Source organism: Pteropus vampyrus, unplaced genomic scaffold, assembly GCF_000151845.1.
Source record: "Pteropus vampyrus isolate Shadow unplaced genomic scaffold, Pvam_2.0 Scaffold441, whole genome shotgun sequence".
Lineage (NCBI taxonomy): Eukaryota > Metazoa > Chordata > Mammalia > Chiroptera > Pteropodidae > Pteropus > Pteropus vampyrus.
The window spans coordinates 1,138,250-1,165,907 of record NW_011889222.1 but is presented as its reverse complement, the minus strand read 5'-3'; the positions used below and the strand labels follow the sequence as shown (position 1 = coordinate 1,165,907).

Below are 27,658 nucleotides of genomic sequence, written 5' to 3'. Positions count from 1 at the left end.
TAAAAGTCTTGACAGATTTATCTATACTCTAAAAATTGTCTTCAATTTTTTGCTCTCTTAAATGCACTCCAACTTGATTTTCATCCCCACTTCTCCATTGACACTTTTGTGTTCATGATCACCTATGACTTCCATGTAGCTAAAGCTGAGGGTCAAGGCTCAGTTTTGTCTCACCTGATCTAACAGCAGCAGTTGTCAGAGCTTTTTCACAATTCACTTTCTGTACTTGGCATCTGGAATCCACTCTTTGTTAATGTCCTCATATACCACTCTCATTCTCCTCCTAACTATTTACCCGTTTAACATTGGAATAATCAAGATTTGGCCTGAAAAATACTCTCTACTCTGAAACTCTGATCCAGACATTTTTCTTACATTCCAGACTTGCATATCTAATACCCCAACAAGATTCACTTAATACATATCAAATATACGTGGGTGGTCTCCTGAGGGAAGAAAAATTAGACCTCTTATATTTTTTTAAATAAAGCTGCCATTCTCTATCTGGTTTATAGAGCTTATAAACCAATTTTTATTCAACACATTAAGAAAACTACACCTCAGGTTCTCAGAATAAAGTTCTGAACTGTCTAATATCTAATTCTTTGGAAGAAACAAGGTGACAGAATAGATCTTTATAGAAAGTAATTTAAGGGAACTGTTATTTCTCCTTTACTAATGAGGCATACTAAGTTTTGGTCTAATCAACCAGAAGGGTATATAATTAAATCATATATAGAATATATCATGCTGATTCAATTATTTATTCTTCTCATTGTATTTTTTTAATGTGACATCTTTGTGTCACTTGTGTGAGGCCAAGGCAGGAATGGTGCTGATGTTCCTCTTTTATGTATTTCCAAGATTGTATACAAAATAAAATCTCTATCAATTAATGTAATAGTTATTAATATTCATTTTAAAAATTATCTCCATATGTTACAAACAAAATATAATAAGTGAAAAAATATACTAAATCATATTATATGTACTATATAATATACATGTATACATATATACATGTAATGTTTATGGGGTACAGTGAGATCATTAAAATGTTATTTATACACATTAAATAGTTTCTATAAGATATGTTTATTAATTTGGTCATAAAATGAATATACTCATTTTCAAAGAAAATTAAATAAAATATTACCCTCTAGTTAGGATTCTCTCCTACCTCCTTCATTTTATATTAATTTATTTACCTACATCTATTTGAAGTACTTAAGTAACTTAAACACTCAAAAAGATGATCAGATTGTTGATTTGCTTGCTATCTAGAAACATATTTTCTTTTGGGAAATTCCTAACATTTTTAAGCTTTCAATAGATCAGACCAACTAACGAAGCTGAGATCAATTTCACTCAAGCAGAGATTTTACTAATCATAGCTACTGTATGCAGTTTCTAATATCTAAATGATATTTAAGTGACCACATCATTTTCCTAATCCAGTGGCTACTAGCTGAAGTTACATCAAAAGAAAAATAGTATATACCCAAGGAAGTAGAAAAAAATTGAATCTTTAGCCCCAAAGGAAAGAGATAGTGTCACAATCAATTAAGACACCATTCTTTAAAACCCTAATTATAATTTTGAAAGACTTATGTTATTAAAAAAATATAAATTCTTTTACTGCTATTATGCTCAGCTTCCTAACATAGCATGGTTCACAAATAGAAAAATAATTGTGAATTGAATTATAGTTACTTTCTGCTATAATAATGTAGGATAAAGTTTTCTTGCAGACCAACGGAAATACAATTTCAGTGGCTCTAACACCGATTTTATGGTACACCCAAGAGCTGATGTAAAGAAAGTCAACTAAATGTAAAATTTGTGCTCAAGATTATGATAAATATTGAGACTTATATTTGACATTTACGATGTTCTCTACTTTTTAGCATTTCCCGAATGGGTAGAACACATCAATGACACAGAGGTGGATATAGGCAGTGATCTCTACTGGCCTTGCGTGGCCACAGGGAAGCCCATCCCTACTATCCGGTGGCTAAAAAATGGATATTCGGTATGTATGTTCAAGTGCTTTGCAGTTCTTGAGTACATGTTCAGGCGACATTTCACAGTGGTCCTGGGATGAACTTAGCAGGAGAATCAATAGCATAAGGTTACCTGGATCCTGAAATAAAGAGGTTTCCTAAAAAGAGCAAACAAAAAGTGAACATAAAGTATCTTTTTTTCAGCTTAAATAACTTCCTGTAATCTTATATCGACCTTCTTTCTCTTCTCTCTCTCCTTATTTTTTCCTATGTTCCACTTTTTACCCCTCTTTTTACTTATCCATCTCCACTACCTGATCTTGTCCTCTTTCTTGCCACTGTTTTCCTGACCTCACAGAAACAGAGGTAAGAGTGAAGGTCCTACCTTTAGCCTGGGGGACAAGTAGCAGCAGTGGGGTCCTTCTCTACCTTCCCACTGTAATCTCCCAGCTGGGCCAAGAGGGAAAAAGGTGGACTCTCAGCTCTAGGATGAATAGAACAAGAGCCACTGGGCATGGTAAGTGGGTTTTACTCTCCCATGCTGTGAAAATCCCACTCCACCTCATTTAGTTAACAGTGGGGGCAAAATAATGCATCTAAATGAAACCAAGCCAAACCTAAATGAAACCATATCTGCTAAAGTTTATTGAGGAAACGTGTTTTCCCTTGTGTTCTTTTCAGTATCATAAAGGGGAATTGAGACTGTATGACGTGACTTTTGAAAATGCTGGCATGTACCAGTGCATAGCTGAAAACACATATGGAGCTATTTATGCAAACGCGGAGTTGAAGATTTTGGGTCAGTATCATTTCTGGTTTTTGTTAACATTCAACAAGAAACATTAAAAGAATGATCATAGGGTATCTATATTTGATTTCACATTATTTTCTGTAATTGCTAAAGTTAAAAACTTTTAAAATGTGGTTTGAAATAGAATATTGTGTTTTTTTCTTTTCATTAAAGAACAGTAAATAAATTTGAGGTGACATGGAGTATAATAGTTTTAAAAAAAAAATTTTAATGGTAAAGCAAACTTTCCACATGCTAATTTTTACATAAATTATCCCCTGCTACATCTGGGCAGCCAAATATTGTCTGAAAATCATATATGACGATTGATACTTTCACAAGACATATAGACCCAGCCTAAGAGGATGATTCTTTAGCACATGCTAGCTTTATCAGTACCTAGGTCTCATACCCTAAAATTGCTATATAAAACCTTCAGGACATTCCTCAAACCCTTTACCCCATCCTGACTTCTACTTTGAAAATCGAAAACATATATTTAAAATAGAATATTTCAACTTCCCACCCCTCATTCAAAACTATCTAAATCTTTACTACACTTGCCCTTTTATCTCTTCATCTAGAGGAAGAAATATTTCTTCTTCTAACAAAAATAATCCCTTCACCCTGATACTTTATCTTGCTATACCAAAGGAAAAGGACTTAAAATATTGCTATCACTACAAATTTAGTGACACCAAAAAAATTTGAAAGGAAATTAGATAATTGTAAGAAAGTATTAAAGAAAACTATCTTTACAAATAATTGAGGCCTTGTTAATTTTAACTTTCCCTGCCTCTTATTATAATGCTGTGGATCATGTCCTATCTCTTTCCCCCTAAAATCAAAATTCCCTGGTAATTCATTTAATCTAGTTTATTTAGGTTTCAAGCAAACATTCAGGTTTAAGCTTAACACCATACTGCTTTGGTATGAAATGCAGTAAAATCATTTTGACTCTTAGAGGAAGTATGAGGTGAGTTTGAATTCTTTTCCAAATTTAAACTTTCTATCTTCTATTCAAATTCCTTGTTTATCATCATATATTACAAAAGAATATGAAAATTTAACAGCTCAGGCTGAAAGACCTCTATAGTCAAGCCTAAAGTCATTCAATCATTTAATGACAAGGTGGAATTAAGCAAACTTTTCGGGCATTTTTAGCCCGAGAACAATATTCCTGGGCATCTTTACATTAATCTCAGTCTATTTTGTTTATTAACTTTAGGAACAGTGCTTCCCTCCTCTCTTTCCTTTCCTTATCTATCGAGTTAATTCGTTTATTCATCCACCACATATTTATTGAGTGTTTACACCAGATACTATTCTTTTAACAGACCCAGAAAAGAACAAAAGAACAACAAAAAAAATGCATGTTTTCTAAGTTGGAAAAAAATGTTCCCTTACTCCTTCCCACTTCTAAAATATATAGAAACATAGCCTGGATTCTATCACTAGAAATTCAAATATTAGATGAGTATGAAGTCATGTAAATGAACATACCAAATCAACTATTTTCTTGAAACTGAACTGATTCAAGAAAAGTTCTCATCTTCTGTATTAATTTTGACTTTTTAAATATCCTATTGCATTTTCTCTCATATTTTACAACCAGTATATCATCCACAATATTTACCGAGCCTCTACAAAATCCTACACACTGAGTCAGGTGTACAACAGATTGGTTGCTTACTGATCTATTTATTGTCAATTATCAAAACTCAGACTAAAGCAACAATGGGCTAAACTATATCCATGCTTTGTAAAAAATATGTTCCTCAGAGCAGCAGGAGCAGTAGCAACACTTGGTAGCATGTTAAAATTGCCAAATCTCATACATCCACCAGACCTACTGAATCATTTTATCCAGGTCCTCACATGATTTTGATGCACAGACAAAAACTGAGAATCATAGGGATAGATGACGATAAGTCAAGATCTGGAGAAATATATACTTAGAAAAAGCTCCAGAAAGAACACAGTTACAGGTGATCGAAATGTGTAGAAATAGATGAATGGAACACCGTACCCCTCCAAACCCCGCAGAGTCTGCTAGTAGACAAGGAGATTGAGGAATGAGCTAAAGGTGGGGACCCTAAAGAAAGTTAGAGCATGCCATCAATGGGGGAACTTTTTATGAGACTCTATGTCCTGTATTCATAATTATTGTTTGGTACTTTGAGATAGGGATAAGCTACAGGTAGATCATGCACTCCTCAATTAATTGGATCCATCATTGCCGTAGCTGTTTGTGGGTAGGCCCAAAAGGCAGGACTCTCTCTATTCTGACATCTCATAGTGTCTGTACACAGGTTATATAATAAAGGAGAAGTCATATTGTTTAATGAAAAAAGCTTGCAAATCACAAGGAACTAGATTCAAATGTGAATCTTACCTTGTTTTCTCTGCCTGTGCCACCTTTGGCAAATTATATAATCTTACTAGGTATCAGTTCTTTCATTTGTAAACCAGGGAGCATTCATTAAAAGTGTGATTGGGAGTATTAATTATGACCATATGTCAATATTAATAATAATGCTGAATTTCTCTAGCCTTTACTTAATTTGTGCAATTTAGTCAAAACAATTGAATTAGATGTTACTTTTAAGATAAATATGTATATATTATTTGACTGTAACTAAAACTTAAAATAATTAATCCAGTTATGACCAAGAATTCTACATTTAAAATTGATGAATTTTTGGTAAATAAAATATACCTAATAAAGGTATTAAATAAAAGAAAAAGATATTACTATTAGGTATGGAATGTCTATTGTTCATAGCTGATAATATTTGGTGAGATTAATTTTTTCTGTTGATTAGTAATCAAAAGGAAATAAACTATGTATAGAAGGATTTTTTATTTTAGCAAAAGAGAAAAATAAAAATTTTTCTTTTAGCTTTGGCTCCAACTTTTGAAATGAATCCTATGAAGAAAAAGATCCTGGCTGCTAAAGGTGGAAGAGTTATAATTGAATGCAAACCTAAAGCTGCACCTAAACCAAAATTTTCATGGAGTAAAGGAACAGAGTGGCTTGTCAATGGCAGCAGGTCAGTTCAGAAAATAGAAAATTCAATTGGAATTCACTATTTGGGAAAGTTTATTTTATAAAGGATTTCTTTTCTTATTAGTAATGTACGTGTTCTTTGTTCCAACTTTTCTCCACAGAAGATACTGTAGTTCTAAGATGAACAGAAATACTTACCCATCTCTGTCAGTATTTATTATAATTAGGGTTTAATTTTTAGGCTTCTATAATTAATAATGAATTTAGAAAACTAAAGCTCAGAGAATCTTGGTAAATTGCCCAAGGTCACAGAAATAATGAGCAATGAGAAATAAAATAGGATCTCTCTAACTTATTTTTCCCCTAACAAGGACATCTATATCCAATCACATGTGATTTAATTTTATGCAATTAACCTATTAAATATTTCAGTAGGAAAATAAAAAAAGATGACTTTAAAATACAAGTCACTTCTTCAGTGAACAGAAAATTCTCATTTACCTAATAAGTGGGTCATCTACTTGTGGCATTGGGACAAAACAAAAAGCATGTGATTTGCATAGATTATTAATATACGAGCCACACTAAATGCTTTTTATAAGTTTCCTTGAAGAAGTTATGGTTATATTGAGTACAAATTTTGAGGAGGAGAAAGTCAGAATGGGAAATAGGAGGAATGTGATATGAAGGTGGGGAGCAGGAAATATTCCAGGCAGTCAGAAGAGCATGTGCAAAGGCCCTTAGGCAGAGGGTATAGGATGTGTAAGGAATTCAGGAACTGAAATCAATATGTTTGTATTTCTTTGTAGCCATGGAAATGATAGTCAGTCCTAACTTCAAAGTCTGAATTGAAGTTCTGAGATCACATTTCTGGAAGACCTAAGCTCATTTCTTTCAGGACTGTGACTGGTTTAAGTCTGTCCCATAGTTTATAAGTCATTTTATGGTGTCATGTGGAAAACCACTTGCTTCAATTAAACTCCATGTAGTTCATTTATTCAAAAAAAGTTGATTAAATGCCTACTCAGTGATCTCACTACATAATGAGTTCCTGGCACATTCAGAAGACTTTTTTCCCTAATAAATGAGTTAATTGACATATTACCAATTGAAGACATGGCCCCATACAAAGCAGATTCAAATTCCTGACATAAGGATATTACCAGCTCATGAAAAGATAGACTAAAGTCAAACTGAAGTATGCCAGATGAAATATGTATTAGGAAAAACATCTAGGAAGAGGGATAGGATGGGGAATGGCAAGATGGCAGCAGTGCTGTGTGTTGGTGCACATGTGTGCCTGAATGTATGCAATGCTAACTAGAATTATCAGGCAAAGCTTTCCTGAACATGCCACTGTGCAAAAACCTGAAGGAAGTGAGGAAAAAATTGTGAGATTGTCCAGGGCCTAAAAGGGCAGTCAGAGGACTGTGGTTTTTACTGTGCGTGAGTTGGAAAGTCACTGAAGGGTGTTGAGTTATGGAGTGACATCACTGAGAAGAGTGACATGATATGACTTGTGTCACTTATGTCTTCATGTCTGGCTGACATGGGGAAAAGAAACTACTAGAAGGCAAGTGTAAAAGCGGGAGGGCAATTAGAAACCACTGTAATAGAACAAGAAAAAGATGGCTTTCTAAAACAACTTTTAATGCTGAGAAAGAATATTATAAACAAAGAAAACAATGTTGTCTCTTAAAAAAATCTTACTGTCAACTAATTTGTGTAAAACGTGCTAATTGAAATATATGTGTTTATAATCTAAGACAAAAAAAAATAAAGTATTTCACTAAATTAATTTTATGAATCATGTATTTTTTTCATTTCAATAGAACACTCATTTGGGAAGATGGAAGCTTGGAAATCAATAACATTACAAGGAATGATGGTGGTATCTATACATGCTTTGCAGAAAATAATAGAGGGAAGGCTAATAGCACTGGAACTCTTGTTATCACAGGTAAGAAAGCATTTGATTAAAATTTTTGTTTGCTTGTTTTTGTTTTTTACTGTTTGTTTTAGTTTAACATTGTTAAATTTATTTATGCAACATCATTTTGCTCTAAGCTTCTAAGACAATCTGCATATTGATGTTTCCATTTCAAAAGTCTTCTGGGCAAATCTCTTGCTTGATGAAATTGTTTCTGGAATTTGAATGTGAAAACATCTTATTCCTTTGACAGAGAAATCAAAATATATTGATTTTTATTCTTTTAATGTACCAGATCATATGGTATCTCATATTTTTGTGCTTTACTTCATTTTAAAATGTGCAGATCCCACACGAATTATATTAGCTCCTATTAATGCTGATATTACTGTCGGAGAAAATGCCACCATGCAGTGTGCTGCTTCCTTTGACCCTGCCTTGGACCTCACATTTATTTGGTCATTCAATGGCTATGTGATCGATTTTAACAAAGAGAACATTCATTACCAGCGGAATTTTATGGTATGTGTTCTAAGTTTCATCTTACTAACATCTCCAGTGACCCCTATGTGTCTGCACTACAACTTCTGTTACTATAATCATTTACATGAGACTAAAAAACAAAGGGGGAAAAAAAGTTTTTCATGGGTCTCCTTATAGTAATTGTAGTACTCCCGAACCTTTCTAAAAAGTGGCCAGCCCTGAGGATTTTGGTAGAGATATTAATCAGTAAATATTCTTTGTACTTTAGGTTCATTTTCCCTTTAATTAAAATATAATTTTATATTGATGTACTACCCCTCAGTATATCTATACTATAGGTTTTAGTGCCTTCACATTAACTTTAAATGAAGTAAGAGCATAGAACTTATCTTTTGTTGGAATAATCCATTTAAGACATTCTTTGAGGGTAAGAAATAGACAAAATATATTTGTGAGAAGGTTTGGAGAACAAGTCCATGTGATTTGAAAAGGGTTAAATGTTTGTGTTTTATTTTCAGAATAGGAACACTCTTAACAAGTCCTGTAATTAAACAATGATGTCTTTGTATAGAAGTAAAGAAAACACAGGAAAAGACTAGGAAGTGATGCAGGAATAACAACTTACTTAGAAACATTACTGATGCATTGATTGGGTTGTCTAGTTTACAGTATATTTAAAAAGCAAATAGAGCACTACTCACACCAGTTTGCTCTCAAGAAGGGTGATTTGGAGTTTAAAGACCTATGTCGAATATATGCTTAGTTAAGAAAACTTTAATTTTAATTTAAAAGTCAGTTATGAATATAACAGTAAAAGTTTGGATTTGAGTTCTGAGTGATGAAATATTTAAGATTTTTAAGTCCTGTGAAATCTGAAGATTGACATGTATATACTGTAATAATATCATGCATTCAAATATTCTAGCTGTTTTAAAAAATTATTCTAAAACTTTGCACTTTAAAGACCAAAACAAGTTTCAAGTCAGGTTGAGTAAGAACACTTTTAACTAGATGGAAACATTTCTTCCCAAATTTTGATTAGCTAGAGTCAGAGAGTAACTATCGCAGCATCAATATTTACGCTTTCCATATGTTAAATGTAATTCTATTTCCTTTCTTTTTAATCTAACAGATTTAGCTATAACTGTCAATCTAAAATCAATCCAATTGTCTTTTGGTTTCTGAACTAAACTTACATTTAAAAAAATAACAACTGGGATTTGGCAGACAACTATTTTAACATTATACCATGTGATATGTTTTTCTTATATGTCTGAAACTATATTGATATACTTAATCATAACCATGCCCAAAACTAGTATAATTGATACTAATATCTTTAATAATTTCTTCAAATTGTGTTATATTTTTCAAGAAAAGCAAAGGGCCCTCACTTTTTACTTATTTTAAGAAAAACTAAAGTGAGCTAAATAGTGATCTTATTTTAAAAACTAGATGAATTTTCTTAGTTCCTTGGTGTTATAAATTTATTAAGTCCCAAAATACAACAACCATAGTTTACATAAGTAGTCAGCTGCAGTGAAGTCTATGTAAATAGATTTGGGATTATAAATTGTCCTAAATTAAGCTGAAACTTTATGTGAGGAACCTCTTTATGGTCTCTAAAATAATAGTTACATAGTGTTGATGTAAATAAACATTTCAAAAAAAAAAAGAAATTAAGGAAGAAAGGGAGAGAGGGAGAAAGTGAAATGAGCCCCTTGCCTTAACAAGAGAGGAGAATAAAGAAATTGCTAAAATAGTAATTAAGAAATTAATAATAAGTTAGATCATAAGAACATAAAAGGCTTTGACCATCACTTACTATACTTTCTTCTTTTGCACAAGATAGTCACAAATGTTCATGTATTTGCCCCTCAGCTAATCCAGAGCAGAATCCTAACTGCAGCCCCGTGCTCTGGATTTGCCAATTTAGATTTCAGTTCAGTCCACCAAATAATGATCTACGAGTGGTAGAAAACATAATTGCAGGCTAAATATGAAACTTAATTGAGTAAAAATATCAAATGCACATCTTTAGTACCTTATAAGTGGACAGATGGATTCAATTCTTTAAATACCAAAAGAGAAAAAGAAGAAGAATATTTATTTTAAAGTAAATTTTTCAACTTCATTCCATCTTTTGAACCTAAGAAACCTAATAAAGCTTTCCTTCATGCCTTCCTTCTCTTTTAAGGCAAACTTCAAAGTCAGATTTCACTACTAGATGTATGACCTAAAATATGAGTAAAAACACCATATGTGTTTGATCTACGTTTTGGAAGATAATCATAATGATTAGTAATTGATTCTGGGGTCACTTAATAGAACACTCTCAAGAGTGGCTCTTCCAAACTAAAGCTTAATGTGTGAAAACATAATGGGGATAGCAGGTATTGGCAACAGCAAACACAAAGGAAGGAACATTGCTGATTGCATTTGTCTATTATTCCAGTTGCACAGTAAAAATGTCAATATATAATTTTTCCTGGTTTCTTAAATAATACTTTGATATTTTATTTACTTCTGGCAATATTTCAATAATTGAATATCATTTATTCATTTAAAATATTGTACCGAGTACGGACCGCAAGTCAGAAAAATTGAGACACCGAGATGACTGAAACGATGAATAACACAGGCCCTGATCTGAAATAAATCAGAGATACTCCGTGAATTTAAAATTCAGAAGTAAATGTTTAGGTAGCTTTCATAGTTATAAAACTGATGTCATTATCATCATTATAATTTAATTATTTTAATTGTTAAAATTAATATCAGAAGCTCTAATTAATGAACAGAGAATATAGAATTCAAAATTTAAACTTTTTAATTAAAAAACTTGTTTTTATTTTACAATTTAATTTTTAATAAGAAATTTTATTCAATAATCAAGTGTGCTTTAATTTTAGCTTGCTATTCTTGATTTTGACCACTCCGTGGCAACCTTGCATAAGGTTTCAAATTTCACAGTCTGGAATAATTATTTATGAAATTGAAAAATAATGTATTTCCCATATGCTTATATCTAAGATTTGTGATTATAGATGATTCTAAAATTTCTTTTAATCCTTTTTCCAATTATATTCATATAACTATCAGGAAAAAGTAACTATACATTTTTGAAGATGTGCATTTCTTTTAAGAATTTATAGTGAGGAAGAAACTAGACTTTTGGTGGTGAACATGCTATACTGCATACAGATATCGAATTATATTATACACCTAAACTTTATGTAATATTATTAACCAAAGTTACCTCAATAAAAAAATAAATAAATAAATAAAAGAATTTATAGTGAGCACCAAAAAGGTAAAAATAACATTGCCATTATATTTAATGATCCTGCTTTATGTAAAACTCCTATGAATCAATTTTTAAAATGCAACTATTAATTTTTAAAGTGTAAGTAAACAATACTGATTATGGAAAGACATTAAGAAGTTAAATATCTAATTTACCGGTCATGTCATTTATTTTTTCATTTGTTCAATAAATATTCATTGAGTGTTATATTATTACATAATCAGGGTCAATAAATGTTTTATTTAAACTTAAACTTATGCATAGAAGGATATTTAGAATATATGATCATAAATTTAATAACCTCGAAGTTTTGTTACCATGAGCTATTAAAGCATTTTATCTGGCATTCTTTTATTCTAAATCATGTGGTAAATACATAAAATGTTTAAGTCCAACTATACAATGGCTCCTATTTTGATTTTTAATTCAATTACTACTTATTCTTAAATACAAAAGGTAGTGTCATTTTACTTATCAATTTAATTTATAATTCCTCTTGTTCTAGAAAAGACAATCCCTCTTTTTCAGAGGCTATACCACAAACAGACCTGGGCTCAAGGCTCTATTTTTTTTTTTCACTTCTATTCTGTGACTCTGAGCCTATGATTAAACCTCTCTAAGCCTCAGATTTCCCCTTCTGAAAAATTTTATTAATAATTCACTTACTTCATTCAGGTTACATCATTAGGTTTGTAAAACCAGTTACTTCACAGTATTTTTTGTGAGGATTCGAATGCCTATAAAGTGCTTGGCACAAGATCTGGCAGATTATGATTATTATTTATACTCTTTATAATAGAGCAATTATTCCCTACAGAAAATTTCAAAAGCTTTTGCCAGATAGTTTTTGCAGGAGGGGCGGTACAGATCTCATTTTTCATAATATAATTCTCGCATTGCTTGCTGTGCTTGATAGCTAGTCTAAGACAAAAATTCTCTCTATTTACTTGCGAAGGGCAATGGAGGAGTAATAAATAGTCAACATTTATTGAGTATATACTGTTTGATCAACATGGAATTAAATGTTTTTTATGTATTTCTCAGTTGATTTTCACAGCAATCCTCTATGGAACACACATTATTGCAATTTTTCTCTATTTGAAAGGTAAGGAAATTGAGGATTAGAAAGGTTAAATAACTTGCCCAAAGTAATCATCCAACTAGCTAGTAGCAAAGAGAAGATTTGAAACCGCGTGGTCTGACTATAGGCTCTGTGCTCTTTACCACTTCAGTTTTAAATCTATTGGTTAATATTCACGTCTATATCTATTTAGATAGCACCACTTCTGTTATTTAAAATACTGTACTGTTCAACTCATAATTTGTTCTATAATCTTGTTTAATGAGCCTTTTATGCTCGCTCAAGTTTATCCAAATTACTCCCTTTTTCCTATACTATTAGCTACGTTTGCAATACATTGTAAATCAAGTCTATAGTCTCAGGTGGTCTAACTATGAAGTTCTGGGCAATTCTTAATGATCACCTTTAGGTAGGTAGGTATATGTTTGTGTTTGCAAGTATGTGGACATGCATTTATTCTGACTATATTGACAACACCATTTGCAACAGAAGAAGACAGATTTCTTACCCTTAGGCTATTTTTCCTTTTTAAAGAAAATATTAATTATACTGAACATGTCATGAAAATATGTTAAATATGAGACATATATATTTCATACTAGAATCTGTTATAAACTTAGACAGAAATTTCGCTTCTATAAGACGTGTGAAGAGAGAGAGAAAAAGAAACAGTAATAATAAAGCAAAAGTCATTTTTTCTTCAAGTTTACTGTTTATCTGCTCACTGTTGGAGATTGTCTGGAGTTATGGGGCAGTATGTTGGAAGAGAAAAGGCGGGTTGAGCAGTAGTCCTAGCAAAGGCAAAAATCAAATTAGAGCTAGGGACAGCAGAGCAGGAGACTGAACAGGCACAGTGATATGATAGAAGTGCTTAAGCAGGGGTTTTAAAACAGGACCCCGGGAGACTTTGGCCATATGTGGAGACACTTTTGACTGCCACGACTGCAGGGTATTTGGAAGGCTGTGTATTATGGGCATCTATTTAGCAAGACTGCCGTTAAACATCCTGAAATGCCCAGGATATTGCCCCACAAGAAAGAATTATCTGGTCCAAATTGTCAAATGTGCCAACATTGAGAAACGCTGATCTCAAGGGAGATAAAAAAGAGATTTAGGAATAAAGGGATTGGCCACTGAAAGGTTTTAAGCATGATGTGTTAGAAACAAAGAGAAGTTATATTGTTTTAATCATATGAGCATGCTGAAGACCAAAAAAAATTTATGAGGGTAGATTAAGCATTTTTCAAAATAACATGAGAAGTAGAGGATAGATTTCATGTGTTTTGTGAATTTAAGAATCATACATTTTAATGAGCAGTGAAAGAGAAAAACATGTAAAATGTATATATTTCCCTGTCATAGTTCTGTAAACTACACAAAACTGATAAAGCCATTCTACCTGGGGCTAAATCTTTTGTCTACTCTTATCAGTAATTAATTGTAAAAGAGGTAGAGAATTCTATCGCATCTCTCTTTTTGCATGGCTGTCTGAATGTATAACTTTTCTGATCTCCCTTTCACTACCCTAATAGCCTTTACTTACACCTAACTATTGTCTTTTATTTGCTCTTTTTCATTAGTAAACATGGAGGTAGGTATCTATGTTTGCTAGATGTGTCTATAGTTTGGTAAGCTTCTTTAGATCACCACACTTCCAGTGCAGAAACGACGTGAGCCAAAGTTACTCTCTAGTATAGCATCCCATAGTCCAGTTCTTAGTAAGCATGTGTTGATGATAATGCTAAATAAATGGAATTTATAAATGGAATCCATACATAAATGGAATTTAAATATATCACAGCAAACATTTGTTCTTCAGAGATGCATTAGCTTGGGTGAATCTCCAAAAAGCCTTTACATCAAAAATTAAAGAGCCATTTGTTTTCCATAGAACTCTTCGCATACTTAAGCATTGTTGCAGTAATTATTTTGCCTCCTTATTCTTGTATAATACAGTAAATATTTAAAATAAAACTAGGAGAAAATAAGCATATAAACTTGGTATCAGGAATTTTAATATTTTTACAACACAGACTTTGATGTTTTACTTTGGATATCACATTAACTGCTATTTTGCCATTAGCTGTTATATCCCCCGCACCCCGCACCCCCCCAAAAAAAAACCTACCTAGTTTTTCCAGTTTGTTTCTAAGAATAGAACATTATCTAAAGATCTAGATTTTTGTTCTGGTTTTGCCATTGAAAAGTTATATAACCTTGAGCAAACCAGTTACTCTGAGCCTCATGCTTTTCATGTTATATGAGGAAGTTGGGCTACATAAGTTTTGAAAAACAACAAAAAGTTTTTAGCAGCAGAGTCTTTCTTGCCAAGAAAATTTAAATCTGAACTCCAATAAATAAAACTGATGAAGGTGAGATTTCTCTGATTGAAGAAATTTTGTGCATGTATATGTGCACGAATAAGAGACTACATAGCCAAAAGCCCTAACCACAGGGCCTCTCATTTCTTTCTCTCAAAAACAAAAACAAAAACAAAAAAACCTCCTCATTCTGATCCCTTCCTTCTACCAAACCGTCCATGAATGTCTTTAGAACTCTGACGCTAATGAGAAATCATTTAGAAACCATATGAATTAAATGATATCCAAGTTTACTTTCATCTAAAATATAGGTTCTAAATCCAAAACTTTGATGTTTTTGTCCAGTATTCAAAATGCTTAACAGAGACCTCAAGAAAATGTCTTTCTTTTTGAATTTTAATTTAAAATGAGCCAATTGATCAAAATTGGACTCTATAACCATCAAAACAGTCAAATTTAGGGATGTTCAAGATTTTCATTCGTTCTATAAATACTGAGTGCCTACTTAGTAATTATCCTTGAACACTTCTCTAATTCGCTTGTTTTTATATTTGCAATAACATTATTTTTATAAATTTTTGAAGTCATATCTTTTTAAATTTTTTACATTCAATATTCATGCTGGTGCATTAATTAAAATAACACTAACTTGAATATTACATAATATTAAGAAATTAGTGTTAATTATGTGTGAAAATGGTTTTGTGATTATGCAGGAGAATGGCCTTATTTTTTTGGAGAGTCAATGTAATGCTCTGAGGAATAAAGTATGATGACATCAGTAATTTGTTTTTTAAAGGTTTAACAATAGATAGGTAGTAGATAGAGAAAAGGAAAGATAGAACTAGCCAGCTAGGTAATTAGATAAAGCAAATACAGCAGGGATTATAATTATTGAATCTAATTGGTTGGTATACAAGTAGCCATTATACTATTCTTTCTATTTTCTTATGTTTAAACATTTAAATAGGTTAAACATTTAATAAATAACTAAATAAAATAATACCATATTGTATTCTTCCTCTTATGAGAAAGTATCCACTTTTACATGACAAACTCTATGGACTTAAATCTTACTATCTGATCTGTAAAGCATTACTTTAGAAATAGCTCGACCTAGTGAAACCAGGACTACATATTAGCTATTAAGCCTTTAACCAGTAGCTTAACTCAAAATCTCAAATTCCTTGTCTCTAAAATGAAAATATTAATAGTATCTTTGTATTATAAAAATTAAATAAGAAAATGTATGTAAAGTAGCTAGCACATTGCCAGATATCTAAAAGGCATTTAATAAATTAGATCAGGTATTAGGAGAGGTTCGGTAATCGTGACAGCCATGGCAGTAGCAATAGCAGAAGTAGTAGTAGCAGTCTTAATAGAAGTATTTGTAGCAGCTCGTAAGCCCAGCATTTCTTGTTCCATATAAGGTAGAAGCCTTTTTGCTTCACTTTGAACGTCACTTTATCTATGTGGAAATTAGAGCAATAGTACTCTAGTTGCTATAATCCTTAGCATCTCTTTTCTTGAAGATTGGGATGCATATTGAATGTTTCCAATATGTAGGCAATTGTTTTATTTTTCATATTTGTTGACATCTTGTGTTAGGATTTTGACAGATTAAGTCTCTGTGGCTTGAAATAATTCTGTTGGTATCCCATCTATCCCTGGAGAGTTACTTCTCTGTAATTTCAGGCAGGGTTCTTTGGAAAAGATGATAATGCTGGAGAAAAAATAGAAGGCAGCAGAAAAAGAGGAAAACCAAATATGGGATGGATTGACTTCATAAAAGAAACCATAAATATGAGTCTATAGGAGCTGACCAGGGCTGTTGAGGACAGGATATTATGAACACTTCTTATTCATAAGGTTGCCAGGAGTCACAGCCAACTCAGTGGCACATAACACACTAATATTAGTAGCAGCAGTAGTATCCTATTCACAGCAACAGTAGTAACAGTAGTAGTGGTTATAGTTATGGTAGTATTGTTTCCTCATCTCTAAAATATGGTTAAGAATAGTACCTATCTCATAGTGCTGTTGTTAAAAGCAAGTGAGTTTGCACACTTTAAAGCATTTATAATAGTTCCTGGCACCTAGAAACTCTTTACTAAACATTTGCTGTTAGTTGTCTTGGTGATGGTGGTGTTAAAGTTTGCAGTTGCATATAATGAATTTGCTGTAGTTATTCCTTCTTTAATTTAACAAGCTAAAATTAAAAAGAAAAAATTTTATTTTTCATAGATATAGCATGTATTATACATATATATAATAATTTTTTGCTTATATTGGGATATTCTCTTTAAAGGATATGCTTTCCTCCAACCTTCTATATTTGCCCCTTCATTCTGAATTTCAACAGAACAAAAGAGATGTTTCTGTTGATATATAGCCATCACGAGCTCTACACTTTATCTAGACCTTGTATGTACCATATTGTACTGTATTACTTTGTTCATTATGATTATTTAAATTTGTTAATACAACTTAGTAATTTAGTTTTATTAATACTGCTAGAATAGTTTTTCAGAGTTAGCTCATGATGGAGAGAGAAGGAAGAAATGGGCATTTATATGTGGGACATCTTTTGATTTAAACTGGGAAATTTCTAAGTGGTAAACCACATATACACTTTGGAACATCCCTGAGCTCTGCTATCACAATTTCCAGTATGTGATTCAACTCTCCTAATATGAAGGGAAGGATTTTGTGATTCAGCCAAACCGTGGTTTTTAGTGAAAATATAGAGAGCATTCGTATCTAATTTGTGGCTAGAATGTGCTGAGGTCCATGATCTTTACTTGCTTCGTAAGCGTTCTGTCGGCCACTAAGGACCTCAACTTCTGAGGTATGAAAAGTGCTAGTACCATTTATAAAAACTTCAGGAAAGCTTTTATACATGCACAACTATATTGGAAGTGACACAGTATCTTTTTCCTTTGCTTTCTTTCTGAGGCATTTCAATGCCACACCTTTGCCAAATATAGAGCAAATGAGAATAAATGCTAAAGTCACTTATTATTGCCTTATACAAGTAGGCCTATCATTACCCACCTAAGTCCTAATGTTTAAAAAAGAGCTGAATTTTAACATGTTTACCATTAAACTTTTAGAATAGTTTAATTAAAAGATTTTAGGAGTTTACTCTGATGATTTAGTAAGTATAAATTCGATATCATATTTTGACATAAAATAGTTTGTGTTTTTTATTACATGTGAAAAGTGTAAAAAGAATGACCCAATTATTGCTCTCAGAATAAAATAAGTAAATAGCAATATATTTTAAACTTTGAGTAGGTGAGAAAAGGAGCAATTTTATTTAAAGAAAAAGATAATTAGGTATACAGCATACAAGTATTTTACAAAGGGCAATTACAGTGCCACAACTTGTGTGTTTTTATATTATTTTTCTGCCTTCAATTTTTAAATTTAATATTGAATAAAAATTTTTAAATTTTTAAAGAGTGTGTGTGTGTGTGTGTGTGTGTGTGTGTGTGTGTTTTAATTCCAATCTGACACATAGCTCATTGAAAGAGTGGGAGTTTAACAATAGGATTCTCTTTCATTTAGACACACATGAAGCAACCAAAGTAGTAAGTTCACCTAATGAAAGCATATAATAGAATTAGTGCTTTTTATTTTTGTGCAAACATTATTTTTCCCAAATATAACTATTATATGTCATAATAGTTTAAAAATATTTTATTTAATATCTTTCTACTAATGAATATTTAATGTCAAAGTACAATGCTATTAAGGATGTCAAAGCACATTAAAGCAATCTTTTACAAACATATAGTGTTTAAATTATTTTGTTTTAACATAATTATTTTAAACTTTTCCACTAGAAAATTACTCAGAAATATGTGTCAATTAGCCTTTATGATAGCTCAAGAAAAACTCTTTTATTATTACCTTCCCCATATACACAATTTTAGACTTTTTCTTTCAATAGTTTTTTAAATAGAGTTATAAATAGTAAAGTAACATTTCTTTACCTCCTCTCTTAGAAGAATTCTATTTAGTGTAGTATGAGGAGTTAGGCCAGGTACAAAGTTGAGCACAGTCCCCAAGATCATTTTCACTTCTGAGATCAACTAAAAGTTCCAGGGATTGCCAAAACCACCCTCAGCTTTGATTTTCTGGAAGGAACTCGCAGAACTCCCTGAAAGCTATTATATACTCAGTTTTTTACAGGAAAAGCATACAAATTAAAATCAGCCTAGGGAAGAAGTACATAGAGCAGAGTCCAGGAGAAGTACCAAATACAAAGCTTCCATTATTCTTTCTCCATGGAGTCAAGATGCATTACTCTATCAGCCTTGATATGTAGCAATATGCACAAAGTATTGCCAACCAGGGAAGCTTACCTGAGCTTTGGCATCCAGAGATTTTATTGAGGCTTAATCACATGCATAATTGATTGATTACCCAAATAGTTAATCTCAGTCTCTAGGTTGACTGATACCACATGACCCAAAGCTCCTGCCCTGATTCCCAATGTTGTTTCTGGCAAGGCCCTACTGTAAAACTAGATAGGTGTGGCTAACTCCTATCCTAATCACACTATTAGACAGTCTAGTATGGCCCAAGATACCCAGGCTAAGAAAGACACATCGATTATCTTTCAGAAGCTGAGGACAAATAGCAGGCCTCTCTTGGGGTGAGGTCAAATCTTTGCAAAACATATGGATTGGAAAAATGCATTTCCATTTTCTTATATATTACTTGCATTCTTCTTTCTATAAATTTGTACATTATTCCTAAAATATTTATATTTCTTCATGAAATTAGTGTATAAGTAATTTGAAGTATATTATTAATGGATAAAAATAGTTATGGATAACAATAGTTGTTTGCAGATAACAATAGTTGTTCTCAATTCAGCTATTTTAACTTACAACATATCATACCTGACAAAAAAAATATGATATTACTAAACAAATTTAATAAAAATACTTTAGGTAATAGATATTTATTAATTTTTATGTAATATTTGTTGAATTCCTCCTGCACATCAGATATTACAATAATTTATTTGTATGTAATAATAAATAAGACCTAGTCCTTCTTCAAGGAATTACAGTTTAGTAGAAGAAATGGACAACTAAACAATTATAGTAGAAGAGATAGTTACAATGAAAATGTACAAAAGGCAACTCCTAATCCAGATTTTGGGTTCTAGAGAAGAAAGAGACATCTAAACTGTGATTTGAAGTTGGCCAAGTTACAGAAGTGGGAGATGCAGGAATCCAGACAATGAAGTAATATGCACAAAGATAGGCAGGAAAGAAAATAAATGGTAAAGTATAAGGTGTTCACAGTGGCTAGGACAATGGAGGTGGGTAAGGAGGTGATCAGAGGAGGGAGCAAGAGTGTATATGTCATCCTGACACCAAAATAAGTTTCATTCTGTGCTTATGAAATGCCATAATTGTCATGAGCTATATGAACTTGCTAACCTAATTCTACTTTTAGCTGAAAAGAAGTAAACATGCATTATCTTAAGAGCAGCTGCCAGAATTCTTGATAAGCAAGTTGACGAGTTCATTCAAACAATGTATATTTAGTGTTGTTATGTTCCTGGCACCGTTCTGGTTCCTAGGGATAGAATACATATGGCTATACACATATGTAACACAGGTATACAATGCTTAACAAAACAGGTATGTTTTCTCCTCCATTAAACTTACAGTCCTCCAGGGAGACAGACTGTAATCATATAATTGTACAAATATTTCATTGCACTTGAGATAATAATACTATGTAGGGTAAAAGGTGCTATGACAAAATATAACAGAAAATAGAAAGACTTGCTGAGGAAATGACTTGAATTGGTATTGTTGGAGAGAGGGTAGTGTTATTTAGGTGACCATGGTAAAGGAGTGGGGTACGAGGGGATCACATTTCAGGACAGGAAGCACCAAAGAGAACGCGAGATCAGAGAGAACAAGATACATTTAAGGTTCTAAAAAGGGAAAGTTCTTCTGGAGAACAGTGTAAGCGAAACGGTGGCACTTAAGTGAGCTGAAGTATTAGACAGAATCTACAGAATGGAGCCAGGTGGGCCCGTATAGCTCTTAATGTCTTTTATTCCAGGGAGGGGAAAGTTTTTAGAGGTTTCAGTTTGTATTTACAGAGAGGGACAATTTGATCATATTTCCCTTTTTAAAAGGTCACTCTGGGTGCCAAGTGGAGAAAAGAGTAGAGTGGAACAGGGGCGGAGCTCGTGACTACATAGAACATAGTAATTCAAGGAGAGGTATTGGCAGCTTCAACAAGGGCAAAGGCAGTAGTGATGGAAAGGCATGGATCAATTCCAGTATTTGTGATGGACTAAAGAAGAGAATGGCTTGAGAATGGCCTCAAAATTTCTGGAAAGTGTGTTATCATAGATGATTAGAAAAGTTGAGTGTTTCGGGAAGAAAGGTCAAATGTTATTAGAAGTCAAATAAAGTGAGTTGAAAAAATAGGAACCAGATTAAATGGATTGAGGAGTAGGAGGTAAAAAAATGGAAAAAAAATATTTTAAAAAGTAAGGTTTTACAAAATAAGCATCATCAGAAATCAAGCAGCCATCAACGAATTAAACAGCTTAACATGAGGAAAGAATAATTGCTTCTAAGGGATAGAATTGAAGAACCGAAAGAAGAGATGGGAGTGGAGTGGGCACTGGGAAAGATGAAGGTCACTGAGAAATCCCTCTAACAATACAACCAGCAGGGCTTTTAAGAATAGAACTGTGGAATGGACTATAACTCTTAGTGTTGATTTGCCCTACCTTGTGGAATACAACCAGTTCCATCACCTTCAATTCTTCAGTAAACCTACTTTAGTACTAGAGTATACTTTGTGTTAGTAGATTTTATGACAAAATAGAGAAGGGCTGCATTTATAGTCTGGGGCTCATTGGATTGAGAAAGAAAACTGACCAAGAGAACAGAAGGAAAGAACTCCCGTACCCCAGGAATTTACAGAAAGCTTGGAAACTGAGTTTTTAGCCAATCTAGATCTCAAAGAACAAGAAGACCCCAATGGACATTAAATTGCATAACCTCTAGCTATGTTTTTACTAAAATTGACTAATATTTAGAAACAGGATGAGTGACCATTTACCAGTTCTTTATATGGAGATAGTAGTATTCTATTACAATCAACTAAATCAATCTCCTCAGATTATAAATAGCTATTATTATTAACTTTATTAATCAAGCCAGGATTGCAAACCTAAACACTTTCCAAAATCAACAGGGAATTTAAGATATAAAGGGACCACTGGCAGAACCTATGACAAAGCAGAGCATTTATTCCATGTAGTCATTAAAATAACAAAATTTAAAAAATTGCATGTCTATCATATCACATAAACAATACCTCATCTGTTATGTAAAATATTAACCTAACCATTAATTACTTATTGTTTAATATATCTAGATATGTATTATTAGAATAGTAAATCAATATCTTTGGTTCTCAAGAAAACCACATTTCTATTTAAAATTGAGTTTTCTAAGTTTTCTCTTAAACTATTTTGGAGATAATAAACTTGGACTTGGGCATGCTCTCACTACCAAACAAACTGTGTGACTTTAGTTAAATTACTTTGCTACTCTAAATCTCACTTTTATTTTTAATAAAATGGACATAATACGACCTATTGTCAGAAGAGACTTTAATGAGATAACATATATATATCTGCACAGCCCAGGACCTGGCATAGACTAGGCATTTAATAAATATTAGTTATTTTTAGAAATTGCAATGAGATGGTATCTTGCTATTTACAAACAAAATTCCTTCAATCCTCCTTTAAAATTTATATATATAACACTCTTCTGACCACTGGGAATAGGGCAGTAAATAAAACAAAAATTCTTACCCACATGGAGCTTATATTTTGGCAAAAAAGAATATGTAAGTAGAATTGTCCTTTTTGACAGTTTCTGCATACTTTTAGTATCTTTGTAAAGTGGACTGTGACATATCTTGAAATTAGTCAATTAGATTGGCTCTGCCAAATGAAATTAATAATTCGTCCTAGTCATATAGCATTTATTTATCCTCATTGACACTCAGCACTGATTTTTAGACCTTAACATTTCTCTTTAAAAGATACCAAGGAAATAGTTTCTTCCCTTGGTTTCTCTCAGTATGGGCCACTGATAATAGAAATAATAAAATGTTAAAGACATTAGGGCTAAAAAGGATCTTAAGTAATTCACTCACTTTATTTTCCACTTGAGATACTAAAGCCCAGAATTTAAGTAATCTGAGTAAAGAAATATGGTTATCATACCTACACCGGATGCCTTTTCATGGTGTTCATTTTGTTAGGGGAAAGACGTACCTCTTGTATCCTAAATGCCATATAATTGGTGAAAAATGTACTGATTTGAATGACTGTTGGTTTTGCTCACAGCTGGATGCCAATGGGGAGCTGCTCATCCGAAATGCTCAACTGAAACATGCTGGCAGATACACATGCACTGCTCAGACAATTGTGGACAATTCCTCAGCTTCAGCCGACCTCGTTGTGAGAGGTAAGAGTTTCAGTATTCTAAAATTACGAAGCCAAAAGTATTCGACTTGCATAAATATGTATAATCTTCTGGTAACTCTGGCACAAATTCTTATATATTTAGTGTCTTGATTCTTGAAAACAGCTTCTCACCCATGCCTAAGAATGATTTATGCCAGACAAGTAGTAAACAACACTGATTTTGTTTGTTTTACTAACTACATGTCTTCTAGAAAATTATACCACATACCTCCTACTAAATGCCTGTGCTTATAAACTTAGTACTTACCAGAAGTTCTCAGTTCCTGCTAATACTTTTTCTGCGTTGAGTTGAGTGTTGTTTCATTTTTATTTTTTTTACTAGTGCTCAAGTGTTATATATTTATTATTATCATATTAGAATAAAAAGTTAATTTATATGTATATCATGTTTCTATTTGTTGTTTGTTTTCAGACTGATGCTTTTATTTAATATAAATAATTGCGAGTGTGCTGGGATACACACTTACTAAAAATACAACCCCTTTGCTACTGACCTCTGCTTGTATAGATGTGATGCCAGCTCAGAACATGCCACATCTTTTTAAAAATTATATGTTGAATCTTCACTCACTACCTTTTTATAAATTTTGTGTTGGATCTTCACTCATTACCTGCAGAATGAAGACCATTCCTTTTAGCTAAGCACCCGAGAAGTTCCATGAGCTGACCTCATCCTTAAACTTTAACGTTTCACTATTCCTCATAATCAACTCATCTCCAACTAGCCCACAGAAATCCCTAGGGTTTCTACCTCCGTTCCCTGGTTCATGGTATTTCTTTCATGTTGTGTTCTCAGTTTGTTGCTCAAACTTTACCTATTCTTCAAAGTCTGACTCAAGTATTAACAAATTCATGAAAGGAATTAACAAATTCCTGCTGTCTCAAATATGAGCCCCTCTTGTTTAAACTTTTATAACAATTACTACTTTCTCTAGTGTTTTACTGTAATCTGTGTACATGAGGTATCTTCTCTAAATTGTATAATTCACATATGTATTTTTTATTAATATTTAGTGAGCTCCAGAATTCTATTGCATAGTTTCATAACTCCCTTTTTCCCTCTGTGTCTTGATGTCAGGTTAAAATTTCTATTTTTTCATATTTCGCCTACTAGAAATAATTATTGACCATTATTTAATTGCACATTTTAGACAGTTTTTGCATACTCAGACAAATAAGATATCGGTGGTTTGTTTGTCTTAATACCCTTTCCAAATCCAGATCAGTATAATTTCACTTAATCTCATGCACCTTCTGCACTTCCCTCTGAGCAGTGGTAATATGGAATCATCAAGTCACATTGGGAAAATGCTGAAAAGCCTTTTATTTCAGTTGAATATGTTCTTTAATAGAGTGATAAGAAGTCTAGCTAAAGTTTTTTTATCAGAATTAACTTAGACATTCATTCCATACTTATTGAACTATTACTCCAAGACTACAAAATAAATAAATCAAAGAGAGTTTATTTCGGTTTGGTATTTCAATTAAGAATATTTTATTATGTAGGACATCTATTGTCTTTGAGAGTTATCAGGAAGAGTGACCAGTTTACTTCTCTTTCTACTCAGACCACTTAGCTGTTAGCTATTTCCTGCAATAGTGTATGCATATATTTAATTGCAATTGTTTGCATCGTAAATGAATTAGCATTAATGTTACAGCAGGGGTTATGTTAGAATGCATGTACATTACTGTCTTCACATAATAATTACATTGTAGTAAACAAAGAGAAGAAAAAGTTTTATAATCGGAGAGTAGTAATGATATGATCAACACATACCTAGGTAATTAATCATCATAATGTGTATCTTACATATCATATAAAGCTATAAGCAGATATTGTGTGAAAATATAAAGTTTTTTTTTTATCTAAAGACTTTAGTCCCAAGGAAAATACCTTAAAGCAATGAAACTTGGCAAGTGCACTCAGTAGAAATAAGATAAAGGATTTTAAGCCCCTGTGCTATATCAGCATGTTAATAAAACTATAGGTAGATGAAAAGCATTGCTTAGTATTTTTAAAGTCAGCAGAGTCATAATCATTCTGCAAACTTTATTTCTAATAATATAAAAGGTATTCCTTTTATATCAAGAGACGTTGCAATTAAAATAGTAAAATACATTTCTGCATAATATGTGCCAATAATGTCTATAAAGTAGATCTTAAAATATGCTGTATATATTTAGCTCATGGGATATAAAATTAAGTAGTTTATTTCTTGTAATAATGGTGAGTAATATATAAGACATACCTTGTCTTAAGTAATATTATTATTGGTCTGTTTATCTACTTGATTATTTTTTATCTAGTCCAGGAAATTATAACCTAGAGTCTATGGACAGGCTTCAAGGGGTCCACAGACCTCCTGAAATTGTATAGAAAATTCGATGTGTATGTGTGTTTTCCTAGGAAGAGTATTTATAATTTCCACCTTCATAGCCATCAGTGGCCCAAAAGGCCACAATTATCTTGTGACTTCAATTTAAAATAATTTTATATCAGTGAAGGAAGTAATTTTAGAGTCAACCTTTTAAAACAGATGTGTGTATAATATAGCCGAAGGAATTTAAAATCCAAACAACTGTTAATTGCTTAATGCTTAAAAAACCTTTATGGTTTAAAACTATTCCTAGTTAAAAAAAAAAAAAAAAGAACTAGCTAAGAGACTTCAAATGCTTTTAGACTTCTTATATAAAAATTCAAACTACAAGGATTGATACACATTTCCTTTTTGTTGTTGTAATGAACGCTTTACTTCTTAGGTTCCATAAAAGTGTATTTCAGGTTACTCCTTCAAGAGTTTTAATGCATACAAACAGCCATGTATGTATATTGTTTAGCAAAAGATATTTCTGGAGGATTTAAAGTTCTTCAGCTAAAAAAGTATCATTCAGGGGAAAAGGTTTTTCGGGATTTATTCAGCAGTATTTGGGGGAACATTTATGCAACTTGCCAAATCTAAATTCTCTTTCATGAGTGCGCTTTTGGACAACACTCAAATATAGACCATAAAATTAGGCCACAAAAGCAAGAAATTAGGCTTTGACTTTTGTGTTTTACTTCTTTCCATGACATTTCTGCTGTATTATAAATATCTTTGGAAATCCTACCAGCTATTAGGAAGACTTTCTTGACATCTGGCTGAACATAATGTTTGCCACAAAAATTGCCAAAATAGAAAATGCAATCATGATTATAATTTTTAGATCTCTCTTTTTTATATTTTTTATATCATATTAAACAAAATTTTATAATTCAAGGCTGAAATTTAAAAACAAACAAAACAAAAAAAGACTTTTATTATCTGAACTTTTCTTTTGGTCTGATTCTCAACCCTAGCATATGCTATATGAAATTTGGAAATGTTTTGAAAAAAGAGTAACTGAAATCAAAGCGAATAATATACAAATTGTGTAAATTATTATATACCCAAATCAAGTTTGTATTTTTATATTGTTAGAAGCTTATATTTATATCTTTTTTAAATTAGAGAATCGCAGTTTTATTAGAAAGTAGTAATAGAAAGGGGAAATTTTAATAATAAATACAAATCTAAAAAATGTAATTTAAAATTTTTCCTAGTGCAAAGAAATTTTCTCCCCCTCCCTTTTCTTTCAGTATGTCCTTTAGAAAATTTGAGATTATAAATACTATCTCTGCCTTTTTGAGGTGTATGTAAATCTTTTTAAATGACAAATAAGCTTCTTGCCAGGTTAGCATCCCAGGAATATTCTTTTTTTTTTTTTTTTTTTTAGTACAGCGTAGGGTATATCGTCAATATTATTGTAATGGTTGTGTGTAATCAGGAGGATCACTTCATGGATTGTATAAATGTCTAATTTTCTTAAATTTTAAAAAATGAAAAAAAAGAATGATACATATACTGTTTTTTATTTAAACACGGACACTGTGTATGTGTGTGTGTGTGTATGTGTGTAAATCTTTCCAAATTATTTCTAAGACCAAAAATACAGTTGTAGAATGAAAATGAATGTAAGTTAGATGTCATATTTATTTGATATAATCCACTGAAGTTTTTATTACTTGGCCTAATGACATGGTTACCAGATTCTTTCTTAAGGAGGTCATTTTGGTTGATGACTAACTCACTTTTAAATCTTGTGTTGGATAAGTTAAGGTAACATAACAAAATAAGTAGCCTGATGGAAGCT

General features: G+C 32.1%; 1 protein-coding gene across 1 annotated transcript in view; it reads left to right on the top strand.

The window, feature by feature from the left end:
* The window catches only part of CNTN1 (contactin 1), a 293,683-nt gene that overhangs the window by 177,493 nt on the left and 88,532 nt on the right, over positions 1 to 27,658 (top strand). Inside the window, exons 10-15 of the mRNA XM_023524081.1 lie at positions 1,908 to 2,032; positions 2,685 to 2,802; positions 5,696 to 5,846; positions 7,636 to 7,763; positions 8,080 to 8,255; positions 23,345 to 23,465. Coding sequence (XP_023379849.1) covers positions 1,908 to 2,032; positions 2,685 to 2,802; positions 5,696 to 5,846; positions 7,636 to 7,763; positions 8,080 to 8,255; positions 23,345 to 23,465 — 819 coding nt within the window. The remainder of the gene's footprint in view (positions 1 to 1,907; positions 2,033 to 2,684; positions 2,803 to 5,695; positions 5,847 to 7,635; positions 7,764 to 8,079; positions 8,256 to 23,344; positions 23,466 to 27,658) is intronic.